Source organism: Sminthopsis crassicaudata, chromosome 1 (assembly GCF_048593235.1).
Source record: "Sminthopsis crassicaudata isolate SCR6 chromosome 1, ASM4859323v1, whole genome shotgun sequence".
Classification (NCBI taxonomy): domain Eukaryota; kingdom Metazoa; phylum Chordata; class Mammalia; order Dasyuromorphia; family Dasyuridae; genus Sminthopsis; species Sminthopsis crassicaudata.
Genome location: NC_133617.1, coordinates 223,417,203 through 223,430,658, shown reverse-complemented (window position 1 = coordinate 223,430,658; position 13,456 = coordinate 223,417,203). Strand labels below are relative to the sequence as shown.

The 13,456-nt window shown below is 38.1% G+C and overlaps 1 protein-coding gene across 6 annotated transcripts in view; it reads left to right on the top strand.

Annotated features, from left to right (window-relative positions):
- PTPRM (protein tyrosine phosphatase receptor type M) overlaps positions 1–12,333 on the top strand; it is a 938,548-nt gene extending 926,215 nt beyond the window's left edge. For all 6 annotated transcript variants that reach the window (XM_074275249.1, XM_074275231.1, XM_074275235.1 and 3 more), the window contains one exon: positions 11,448–12,333. In XM_074275249.1, coding sequence (XP_074131350.1) covers positions 11,448–11,501 — 54 coding nt within the window. In that variant the 3' untranslated portion in view covers positions 11,502–12,333. The remainder of the gene's footprint in view (positions 1–11,447) is intronic.
- Positions 12,334–13,456: the final 1,123 nt, after the last annotated feature.

Genomic DNA, 13,456 nt, shown 5'->3' with positions numbered 1-13,456 from the left:
ACCCACTGCTCCCGCCTGCTCCTCTGTATAGGGTATATATGGCAAACATCAATCCTTCCAAGCACTTTCTAGAGATGAGTGCTGCATGAATTGACAACTGATTGGTTGTCAGATAATTGGTGGGTAAGCCCCTGAATGGGATAGTACACCAGAGCCACTGACTGGCACAAATGAATCCACAAAGAGCTGAATTCTTAGGTTTATATGGATAAGATTAGTGGAAGATAGTCATTTGGAATCAAAAGGCATCTCTGATTTGGGAGGCGCTACCAAGGCTGCCATATCGTGGCAGACATACACCCCAATTAAAAATTCAGAATTTGGCTACTTTTTGGTTTCAAGACAGATGTATAACTTATAACCCTTGGCTGGCATTTAGTATAACTAACCTTGATAAAATGTCATTTTGCTCACTAAAAAGCCTGAATTAAATAGATCTATATTAGAAATAGAATCCTCCATGGTTAGCTTACTTTTTTTTTTTCCTACTGTAGCTGGCAGCCAATTCTGTTGCTTACAAGACTTACTGGGAGAAATGGCAGGCTTCTTTCTATGTCAATAATACAGAATATGGTACTTTGATGTGATGATGAAATAAATGATTATTTTCTGTGGAGCACAAAGTTAAGTGCCAAAAGGACCCTTGCTGGCTAACAAGTAGGAAGGATCTTAAGACATTAGAAATCATTTGGATTTTCCTAGTGGCTCTTTATATTACCTACAGGATCAAATATAAAGCCCCCTATTTGGTATTTAAAGCTCTTCGTAACCTGGGCCTTTTTTCTGCATGTCTAGGCTCCTTATACTTTACTTACCTGCATAAACTTTTTGGTTATAGTCACAGAGGCAGTGAACTGTTTCTCAGACACAGCATAGCACAGCATAGTATGTAGATTGTTCCCCACGCCTGAAATATTCTCACTCTTCACCTCTGATGGCTTTGCTGCCTTCCGGACTCAAGTCCTACCTACTTTAGGACACTTTCTCTCCTTTTCCCCAGACCTTAATGCCATCCTGTCTCAGATTAACTTTGACTTACACTGGCTATGTCTGAAAAATACTTAAATACATGTCAAATTGGAGTTAATCTCAGAGCATTGAGATTAAGGGGAATTAGAAATGATCCTGAGACTTAAAGAAAGGCAGGAAAGCCAGAAGGTAAAGACAGGAGGAAAAGAGTCCCAAGCATGAGGGAAAACTCTCAGTTAGATGGAGTGCCGTGTCTGAGGAGCAGGGAGCTTTGGATTGCAGAGTAGGTGGAGAGGAATAAAATGTTAGAAGCTTGAAGATAAGAAGGATCTAGATAATCACCTCTTAAATTTCTTCTACTCACAACCTCTTCTTGTCCAAGAAAGATGTATGTGACACTAGATATATAGGTACATAAAATAGGTATACAAATCAAATATTTGCTAATAATAAATCATAATTTCGTGACCCTCATATTTAGTTATGAGATCCCATAAAGAGTCAAAAACCATGGTTTAAAAACCTGGGGTCTAGATTATGAAGGGTTTTAAAAACCAAACAAGATTTTATATTTGATCCTAGGACTAATAGGGAGCCACTGGAGTTTATTGAATATGGGGTCATAGACTTTGTCTTAAAGAAACATCAGTTTGACAGTGAAGGGGAAAATAAGTGAGAATACAGAGGGATTTAAGGCAGACAGACTTGATGAAAGTCTATTGCAATAGTGTAGATGGAAAGCTATCTACCTCTGGGTGATGGCAATGTCAGAGGAGAAAAGGGGATGCATTTGAGAGATGTCACAAAAGTGCAATTGATAGACCTTAGCAACAGATTGGATACAGGGGGACGTGTTGAAGCTGCCTAAAATGAGGAGGTGAGAGCAGTTCCCACATCGTTCACCTGAAAACACACACACACACATTCTTATACACCAAAACCTAGTTTCTGTCTTGTAAGTTCACCCTCCCACTCTTCAATCAGCAATCACTTTTTTATGTGCTGAAAGCTAACCCGACTCAAGAAGCAAAATTTTCAATCTTAAAGATGTCTTAACTTTCTTCCTAAAGCCAACTTTCCCCCCTTAATTCCCCATTTCTGTCAAGGATGTAACCATCATTCCACTTTCCCAAATGCATAATTTTAAAATCATCTTTGATCATTCTCTTTCCCTCATCCCTCCCCATGTCTAACCACATAGAAAATTCTAACAATTAAAGGTGCTAACTACATACTTCTTCTTTCATAGCCATAGTTAACCTTTAAAGTGTCCTTCCTGGAGGAATAATTCTGTATAGTAGAACACATGCTGGAATAAGTCAGGAAAACCTGGGCTGACATCCCGAAGCAAACACATACTATGATCCTGAGCAAATCGTTAAACTTTACTGTTCCTTACTTTCCTCATCATTGAGGGAGTTGGATCTGATGTTCTGAGGTTCTTTGAATATATGATCCTATCAACAATTATTTGTAGTGCTGCCTCTGAGGAACCTAAGAGGCTCAGTGTTTAGATTCCAGATCACAGCATTCCTGAGAGTGTTTTCCTCAATCCCAAAAATGCCTTCTTCTGTAATTACCATTGTACATTACTTTCCAGCCTGCCTGATTTATAGATGCATAGGCTCATTCTGTTGAATCCTTAGGGTTCCCAGGAAATACCAATCAATAGATGGTGTGTTCTACAAATAGAAGAGATGGAATAGAATTTGGCAGGTGTCAGAAAGTACTACCATGAAACTCCCTACCCCCTTAGAACTTTTTCCAGGGACCTTTTTTCCCCCACAGTAAGCTGCATCAAAGAAAATAGTGCATGGTTAATACAGCTCTTCATTTTCTCTAGGCACCAATAAATATTTCTTGACTGAATTGTTAGATATGGGCCCCATGGGTTCACACAAATTCAATGTATATGGGAGGGAGAAGAAAGGATTCTAGAATTAATATATGAGAACAACTCTTTGCTCTCTGCACCCCTCAGATTTTGCAATTCTGATTATCTAAGTGTCTCTTTATTAAGTCCCCAGGAATCTTGCAATCTCAAGGGGTAGATGGAGAAAAAGAATTTGGAACTGCAAATAAAATGAAATTGTAAAAAAAAAAATGAAAGAAAAAAATATACAAATAGAGTTGAAAGCTGGGCATTCTCAAAGGACATCTTTAAGATTGAAAATTTTGCTTCTTGAGTCAGGTTAGCTTTCAGCACATAAAAAATGATTGCTGATTGAAGAGTGGGAGGACAGAAACTAGGTTTTGGTGTATAAGAATGTGTGTGTGTGTGTGTGTGTGTGTGTGTGTGTTTTCAGGTGAATGAAGTGGGAACTGCTCTCACCTCCTCATTTTAGGCAACCTCCAAAGTGTGTGTGTTCTCTCTCTCTCTCTCTCTCTCTCTCTCTCTCTCTCTCTCTCTCTCTCTCTCTCTCTCTCTTTCTTTCTCTGTTTCTCTCTCTCTGTTTCTTTCTCTCTCTTTCTCTGTTTCTCTCTCTCTTTCTCTCTCTCTTTCTCTGTGTCTCTCTGTCTCTCTGTTTCTCTCTCTCTTTCTCTGTTTCTCTCTCTTTCTCTCTCTCTCTCTCTCTCTCTCTCTCTCTCTCTCTCTCTCTCTCTCTCTCTCTGCCAATCTTGTGTTCCCATTAAAGAGTTAAGAGAACCCAGGAGAAGAGATTTGTGTTGTCTAAATTTAAGATTTTGTGTGGTTTTCCCAGCACTATCAATTTTATTTCAGTCCAATCTAACAAGCATTTATAACATTTATTATGCATCAGGCACTCTGTTAGGTGTTGGAGAGGCAAAAACAAAAAAAGACACTCAGGTATGGTGTTAAGAGAATTGTAACACAGTCATGTATGTTTTTAAAACTATAAAGGTAGATTAGGGCCTATTGAGGCATGCCTAATAGTCCCTACTTCCTTGAAGGCAGGGACTGGTAAAATGCAAGAGTTCTGAGCTGCAACCAGGTTCAAGTCAGTTGAGTATCTACACTAAGTCCAGCAACAATGTGGTGGGTCTCTGGGAGCAGAGAATCAGACTGTCTAAGATGGAGCAAACCAACTCAGATAAGAAAAATGGAGCAGATTAAAGTTTCTGTGTTGATCAGTATTGAGTCAGGGCCGTAAGTAGCCACTGCATTTCTAATCAAAGAACCCCAGTCACCAAGTAAAATTAATAAACGTGTACACAAATAAAATATATATGTATATTTCATTATTATTTATATCACATTATCAGAAAAATGCAAGTGTTTCCATGAATAGCAATATTTATTGATTTAGAGGTTACACTGTAAAATATTCATTCTAAATGAAAACATTGGACCAAATAATTCTGCTTTGAATTATTAGTATATGTAAATCTTTTTTGCTTCACATCAGTATAGTCTGTAATAAGGGCTTTGTTTTAAGTTGGAGAATCAGTAAGAATAAAATCCAAGATCAAAACTGCAAATTCCCAAACCTTCTTAGTTTCAAAGGGCGGATGGAGCAGGGAGAGGAACTTTGCCCCAGGTAACCACTGGAGAGTATTCTCTTTGAATCTTCTCTGCCATTTAGACAGTGGTGAGTTTTTGATGTCCCCAGATGGCCAGTAAATCAGAGCACCTGTAGTTCTTCAGGTGCCAGGCCGCACCTGCTCCCAGAGAAGTGATACTTTTTTTTGTGTCAGGATCTCGGAGGTCTTTAAGTGCATTTTTGTTGATTGGCTTGACTGATTCATCTCTATCCTGAGATCTTTATTCAGCATTATTTCCCACTGTTATGCTTTCTTTTCCTACCCTAATTAATTGCAAGAGAAGTGGCACATACTCATAAATGAAATTTGGAAGCATCCAATGTTACAAATCACAATCAAATGTTACCTTCTCATCTTGTAGAACTCTCTTATTGAGTTCTCAATTGAGGTTCATATAATATTCTGCACACCTCTTTCTAGTTTTTTCTTTAAACATTTTGGGCGTTGCTAGTACAACATGTAGACTGCCTAGCTGTTAACTCTTATTCTAACTATGTAAACTGGCCCGTCTCTTTTTCCAAATATCTCTTACTCAGATTATATTATTAACGCCACTTCTTGCACACAAATAGAGGAATCATATACCTTCCATTTTCCTTTAGGTCATCCCCAACATTTCCTCTTTGGAGATTGTGGACATGATGATGGGCATGGAGCATCACCAGTCAGCCACTAGTGCTGACTATGTGCTAGAAACTTATCGATATTAAAAAGATGAGTTCTGGCGTCACAAAATAGCTTGAGATTGTTTGAAGTCACTGTGTAGTTTTCCCAATGCTCATTCAGGGCTCATTCTCTTCTTTCTATTCAAGTATGGACGTGGCTCATTGTCCATCCACCACAGTATCTGTCGCAGATATAATCTGAATAATAAGCATTTTTTATCCATTAGGTTTTTTTCCTGTTTAGAGATCAAACTGATGTTGTTTGAGTGGTTGTAGATCTCATTAGAGAGCGCATGATGGAGGAAGACACCCCACTGCTGAAGGAATGAATGATATAAGCATTTAAAAGGACAAGAAACAATGACTGGAAATCAGCATGAATTCATTAAGAACGGGTCATGCCATACTAACTGCATATTCTTTTATTAAAACAGGTTTTCAGACGAGCAAATCAAGGGAATGCTATTGCATTTTCTGTGTCTGGATTTTCAGCAAAGCCCTTCAAAATTATCTTTGCAAAGTAGAGAATTATACACGGTGTTGTTCCTTATTGTTGTTCAGTCATTTCTGACTTTGTGATGCCATTTTAGGATTTTCTTGGCAAAAATATTGGAATGGAGAAAACAGAGACAAACAGGTAAAATGACCATCCTAAGGTCACATAACTAATATCTGAGGCCAGATTTGAATTTGGGAAGAAGATTAGTCTTCTTGGCTCTAAGCCCAGCGCTCTATTTACTGTACCACCAATTACCCCATTATGAATTGTGTAATAGTACAATTAGATGGCCTCATATTTGGATGCCCAAGCCAACTCAAAGAGTACGGTTAGTGAATTAGTGTTTGCTTGAGAGATACCTCAAGTGAAGTATCCCTGGTCCTGTTCTGTTATTTCCATCAGTGGCCTGGATGAAGGAAAGAAATACAGTGGCTCGATTAGGACTGTGAAGGTGACACTATTTTTGTACTTTGAAAGCCAATAACAATAGTTAGCAAGGGGAAATGCTAAGCTGTAGGTCTGAGTTCAAAATTAACGATATAAGTAAAAGGGGGTAGGGAAGAAATATAGCTCTAGAAAACCTTTCATGTGAAAAAGACTTAATAAACTTTCAGCCTTAAAGGGATATGGTAGCCATAAAGGTCAAACGCTTTCTGGAAGTACATCACTAGAACTTCAGTGTTCATAGAGAAATTATAAACATGTGAGCTATTGGGTCTACTTTGGTCTACTTTATCAAGAGTATGTCTAGGAGAGTGAACAGATTTAAAACCATGCTGGAAACTGAGCCCTAAAAAAATTAGCTTAACTGACAAAAAGTGGGAAAAGATGAATGGGTTAAAGAGTTGTCGTATAAAAGAGGAGCAAGATTTGTTCTGATTGGGCCCAAAGATTGAACTCCAAATCGTGCGAAATTACAATAGTAGTTTTAAGTTCAATATAAGGAGAAAAACAACCTTCCTACAAATTAGAACAACAGCCCCCAAAATGGAGTGGCCTTTCTGGGAGTGGTGGTGAGTTCCCCACTGCTGAACATTTTCTATTGGAGGAAGTATAACAACCTGTTGGTGACGTCATGGAACACATTGATCCTCGGGGGAAGATTAGACTAGAGGTTCTCAGAGATCTCTATTATAAACTCCGCAGTTCTATGCCTGGATCCCAGCAGCGAGCTAGTCTTCTCTTTGTCAGCACACATTCCATTTTTGCCCTCATTCCAAGCCTAAAACTAATTAATGAGCCTGAAAGTAGAAGCATCTAGAAAAAAAGGAGAAACTTCTCTCCCCTAAGCAGAGGGACACCTCACATGGCTTAATTATACTGCTCAAAAGCAAAGGAATTGAAAGAAGGGACTGCTGTGCAGAAGACAACCTGTACCTGGTGATCAAGTATAATCAGTTTGCAGGGCAAGAAAATTTCAGGCTCTTAGGAGATGCTGGGAGGTCGGGGCTCTAATTAGTTGTATTCCTGCCTGCTTCCCTTATTTGACTAATCCAGAAGCCAGTAATCACATCCTGTGGAATTGGCAGTCTGTTTAGTGGGGATGAGATGGGAGAGGGCAGATTCATTTTGAGAATTATAGTCATGAGTACGACAGGGCAATTTCAGTGACTTCCAGGGGTTACGGGTCGTCAGCTCTGAAGCGTGAAATCCCTTCTGTGTTTCTTTGCCTGTGTTGTGGCCCCAGGCCAGCTACTACATTTCACCACTTAATGCATTTTAATATGTTAAAGGAGTAGAGCGAGGTAATGTTCCTGTCTGGTTCCTAGTAGTCATTGAAATTAATTGCACAATTAGATCTATGCACAAAACCATTTTTCCATAAAAAGGGATGGGGGTCCCTGAGGTTTCAGTGGTAAAAATCTGTGTCATCTCTATAAAGCACAAAAATAATAGAAATATTACTACTCTTTGTGACTAACTTGACAGCACCATCATTAGGTTAAAAAACGGTTTTGAAACTTTTTTAAATTAAAGGAGTTTTTTTTAATTTTTCAGAAATAAATGTTACTAATTCCTAAAATAATAAATGTTAGAACAATATTGATTCAATAAATAGCCATCCACCCAGGATTTTTTTTTAGGGTGAATAATAAAGAATGTTCAGTTTATTCACCTATTTGTACCCTCCCCATGAAGGGTTCTTAACCCTTTGATTTTATACTACAAAGCCTATAAACCCCTTTTCAAATTTTTTTTTCAAAAGTCATAATTAAAGGAATACTAAATTTCATTGTCAAAGTAAAGATGTTTTTTCCTATCCAAGTTCATGAATTCCTGGAATTCAAGTCTTGGACACCTTAGTCTTAGATAATACCCAGATAAAGAATTCCTACTGTAATGGGAAGCATAAGACTAGGAGAGTTTTTTTTTTTCCTCCTGAGGGAAAATTGGGTTAAGTGACTTGCCCAGGGTCACAAAGCTAGGAAGTCTTTCTTAAGTGTCTGAGGTCAGATTTGAACTCGGGTCCTCCTGAATTCAGGGCTGGTGCTCTATCCACTGAGCCACCTAGCTGCCCCTAATAGACTTTTTTTTTTTTTAATTGAGCTCATAGAAGTATGTTTTATTTATTTGTCATATCTAAAGAATGCTTTTTGCATGTGTGTATGTATGTGTCCATGCTTATTATAATCTTATCTTTTTGGGTGGCTATAATAATAACTGAGTTCAACAGACATTTGCTAAGTATCTCCATAAGGTGCTATGCTCAGTCCTCAAAATACAACAAGCAAATGAGAAATAAATCAGAAAACAATTGTTTTACATAAGGGGCTTACTTTCAGCTGGAAAGTCTTCCTCAAGAGAAGTAGCATAGTTTTAAAAGTTCCAGATAAGTGCAACTCACTATCCTCTGACAAGTCTACTTCTTCTGAGCCTTGGTTTATCTCTTGCTTTCAGTTTCCATATCTATAAAATGGGATAATATCTCTTGTCCCATCTGTCTAATCTGTATATGAGAAGAAAAGCTCTAAGTGTAAAGGAATTCTCAATTAGAATGAAAAATGAATGAGAATTATATCTCCAAGGGCAGAGATTGATAAAAAGGAAACAGGCATTTATCAAGTCCCTTTTATGTGTGAGACACTGAACTAAACATTTTTTTTAAAAATATCTCGTTCGATCCTCACTAAAATCCTGGAGTTAGGTACCAGAGCCATAACTAAAAACTGAGTGGTTTGGTGAAGAAGGGATGTTTTTATTGTCTTTTACAAGGCCAACAAGATATTGTGTGTGTGTGTGTGTGTGTGTGTGTGTGTGTGTGTGTGTGTGTGTGTGTGTGTGTGTAGATAGATGAGTGTGTGTATGTGTGTGTATTTTTTATCTAGCTATTTATTTGCTTACTTATTTATGACCCTGGCCATGTCTACTGATGAAAAGGTCTGAAACTCAGCCATTTAACAGCTCACCTGAAATGGGATTCAGGCTCTCTCTCTCCTGTGACTCCCCTCCAAAGGTTCCTCAGGACTCTATAGGTCAGCCTTCTCTGATGTATAAAGGCAAACCAGAATAACTTCTCTTCTTTTTCCCCATTGGGTTTTTCCTGAATATTCTCTTGATTTTTTTCTTTGGATCTTCCAATCATCTCCCACTCTCTGCCTCATTCCATTGAACTCTTCTCTTACAGCAAAGAAAAACAGTTTAGTAAAGACCACCCCAGCAAAAAGTGACCTCTTTAGTACTTCTTACTAAGGTATAAATGACCACTATCACAACCCAGGACATGGATCTCAGAACTACTCATTAGTGAGAGGCAGCATGATTAGTAGGTGAAAAGTCAGTCTCATAGCCAGTAAGAACTGAGTTCAAGTCCCTCTGCTGACCCTTTGTGACACTGGGCAAATCTCAAAGCTCTCAGCTGCTCTCGGACAATAAATTATAGAGAAAGTCCTGACATTTCATGGTAGAAGGAACTTATTTAATGGGAAGTTCCCTGTTATCAAAGTAAACACAGATCTAGTCTCCTATCCTCATCACTTATTATATTGGTTGGGATGTTCCCCATTAAAAAGAAGAATGAATCAAGACACAAATACATAGTTTGTTTGTACATATTGTTTGTTTATTGTCGGATTTTTTTGTTTGTGGGGGGGTGGGAGTTAAGGCATGAAAGTGGTAGTTGTGATTTTTTATTTTATCTTTTGCTCCTTCATTTTTAAATCTATAATCTATAATACTCATATGAGGAGAAATTTTTTTTGTAAATTGTTAACATTGCAGCACTTTATATCTGGGTCTTTTCCATGTGCTAACATAAAACAAAACATTATCATAGTACTCTCTAAGGATCTTAAATCAACCGCCCTAAAGATCTGATGCTGATTAATGATGATTTTATATGAAGCCCCACCTCCTATTTAAAAATTAACCAGTAATTTTTAAAAAAGCTACTTTGTGACTTTGTCAATAGAGGGTGATTGTAAATAGACTATAAGCTTCTTGAGGGCAGGAACTGCCTTTTACCTTTCTTTGTCTCTCCAGTGCTTAGGACAGTTCCTGGCACTTAGTGGATACTTAACTAATGTGTTCATTGGCTCAGGAGGACCCTCCTTAACTGAAGGACAAAATCAAGAGCAGAAGCATTCCTTATTATCTTCTCGAGCAGCTGGGGGCCAGGTAGATAAGATGGTAGACAGGAGTTTAAAGGTAGCCTCAGAAAATGAGTAATTTGGGACAAATCCCTTTTGCTTTTGTCTGCTTCGGCTTCTCTCTCTGTAGAAATAGTAACAGAACCTACCTCTCAAAGTTGTCCTGAGGATCAAATGAGATAATATTTGCAAAGGATGTTGAAAATATTAAAGCTATATAAATACTATCTATCTATGTAAATATAAAGACTATGTAAATACCAGCCATGATGATTAAAGATGGTGATGATGATGTAATGATGATGATGATTGATGATATCGCACAGAGTCCAACAACTCAGGAAAAGAGGCTAGGTTTTGCTAGTTACCTCCTCTGATCTCATGGTAACTATGCACACATATGTATGTGTGTGTGTGTGTGTGTGTTGCTAACACATGACGATATTAAGCCATATTTCTGGACACTCTCTCAGGAGATCTGATGACCCTGGTTTTTCATCTTCCTGAAATACTGTTTGCCCACAGAAACAAGAGAGGACTTGTAAAAAGAACCCCGCCTCGTGTCAGAGGACATAGTTTCCCATCCTAACCACCTGTGTGACCCCTCAGTTTCATTAGCCATAAAAGTGGGGGAGCAGCGTTCAGTTGGTTCTCAGGAGGGTAGTTCTACTTCTGCATCTATGATCCTATGAAAAAACTATAAGCTGTTGAAATGCAACAGCAAGAGATACAAAGAGAAATTCCATTCCAAACAAATGTTGAGAGTATAAAATATTTGGGAATATATCTACCAAAGAAAAGTCAGGAATTATATGAGCAAAATTACAAAAACACTTGCCACAAAAATAAAGTCAGATTTAAATAATTGGAAAGACATTCAGTGCTCTTGGATAGGCCGAGCGAATATAATAAAGATGACAATACTCCCCAAACTAATCTATTTATTTAGTGCTATACCAATCAGACTCCCAAGAAACTATTTTAATGACCTAGAAAAAATAACAACAGAATTCATATGGAAGAATAAAAGGTCGAGAATTGCAAGGGAACTAATGAAAAAACTATAAGCTGTTGAGTATTAGATAGAGGGACTTTTTTCCTTTCCCATATTGGGTGGTGAGATTGATGGACTCCAATTAAGTCTCTAATCTGGCATAACCATCTTAACTAAAATTGGAGCTGGCTGTCATACGGCTGACAGTTTTTTCCTTGCTGTTTCCCCAGGACCAATACAAGTTCTGCTATGAAGTCGCTTTAGAATACTTGAATTCTGGCTGATGGAGAAAGATGCCCTGCAGACCCTCACGCCCTCCCGGGAACCGCAAAGCCCCATGATGTTTGTGTATATGAGATGAAGACTTCTCAGTGTCATGCTTATTTTGCTTTGTATAATTGGCTCTTTTTAAGAGCCCGAGAAAGTGTTTATAAACCCGCCTGCACTGCCTACTTTCCACCATACTGCTGCTGCCTGACAGAAACACAAAACACACTCTCTGCGGTCGTCGGATACTGTGTTCGTAATCATCGTCTTGAAAGAGCAGCCTAGACATCTGGTAAATTAAAAGAGCACAATTATATTCTTATGAAGGAATTTGTCCCTTTGAGGTTTAATTTTGTTGCCTGTGATCCTTTGTTATTGTCACAGCTAAGTGTATATTTTTGTTCTGTGGAGAATGTTGTCTGGCATTTATGATAATATATGATTTTAGTTAATATTTGTATTTTAACACATACATAACAGAAAGTATAAGTAGCTTACCTGAACTAACAGACAAAGAACTCATAACAAACCCTGCTAACTTTCTGGAGTGGTAGTTTCTCTCTGATCAATAATGTTTCATGGAGGAACAATTTGACAGGAATTCACTCTAAAAAGGTCAAACCAGATGACCGGGTGAAATAGATCCAAAGCTTTTTCATTTGTTTATATTGTAAATATTTTTTTTTTGATTTCATCAAATTATTTATTCATTAAAAGAAATTTTTTGTGAAGCACAGTGAGTGACAATCATTTTTATTAAGCCCTGGAAATGCTTTATTTACTGTATGATAATGTAAACATTTGTTACCTTGTATGGATTCTCAGCTCAATAAATGATGGCACATGGCAGATTTGTGTTGGATTTCTGGTACCCCAGGACATGGATGGGCTGAAGCCGCAGTTATTTAGCTCTGAATTTCACCTTTTGGAACCTTCAGAGGAAGCACCATTGCCAAATCTCTAGAGACCCATGAGAAACTGAGATGTTCTATCCGGGAAGGGGTTGGGAGGCAGAGGGGCAGAGAGTGCATTTGCTGAGAGATGCTGGTTTGGACTTTTATCATTAAGAAGTCTGTGCTTCATCTACCCCCAATACTCGTGGAAAGCAAAGCACAAAAAGGTCAACAAAAAGATGAGTTGCTGAGCTGGAACTGGCTAGCTACTCCAGCAGAAAGCTGGCCCCTGATTCTGAGAGTCAAGACACTTGGCTCTTCCATTCCTTGTATGACCTTTAACAGTTTCTTAGCTTGCTTCAGGTTCCCCCTCTGCAGGCTGGGATTGATCTTCTCTCTCCTTGCCTCAGTCACTCGATAATGAGACATGAAAATGAAAATGAACAAGTGGTAAAGAAGATTAGAAGATGCTTATGAGTATTATATATATCATTCAGCTGTATTTTTTTGGTATAATAAATAATCTGTAAAAAAAAAAAGAATGGCAGCATGATTCACACACATCCATCAGAATACGTGCATACATACACGCTCACACATGCATGAATATACACATTCTTTAGGGTAAATGGTTTTTACTATTTATAAGAAAGACATAATAGACATATTGTCATTAATTTCCATAGTTTTTGGGGATTTGTTTTGTTTTGTTTTTTTGCAAAAATGATTTGAGAGTAACAAGAAACTCTCCATCTCCGATACTCCCTGCCCTCCCCTTGGACTGTAGAATTAATATGCCAATGATAGACTCCCTAGCCCTTGAGCCACAGAATTAGCAAATCTAGCGTAGAAGCTGGATAAAGCGACTCTTTCATACCATAACTTGACTGTATTCCCTTAGAATCCAGACCTCTTTGTAATAGTGTTATATTCCTTTCAATAAACTTTGCCCCTTGACTAGGGGGGAAAAAGAAACTGGGAAATGACAAAAGATACTTTGCAGACTAAAAGAGGATTGCTTAGGGTAGATAGAACTCCCCAGTGACTCTTTCGGTTCTACTTCTAAGCATAAAAGCTAG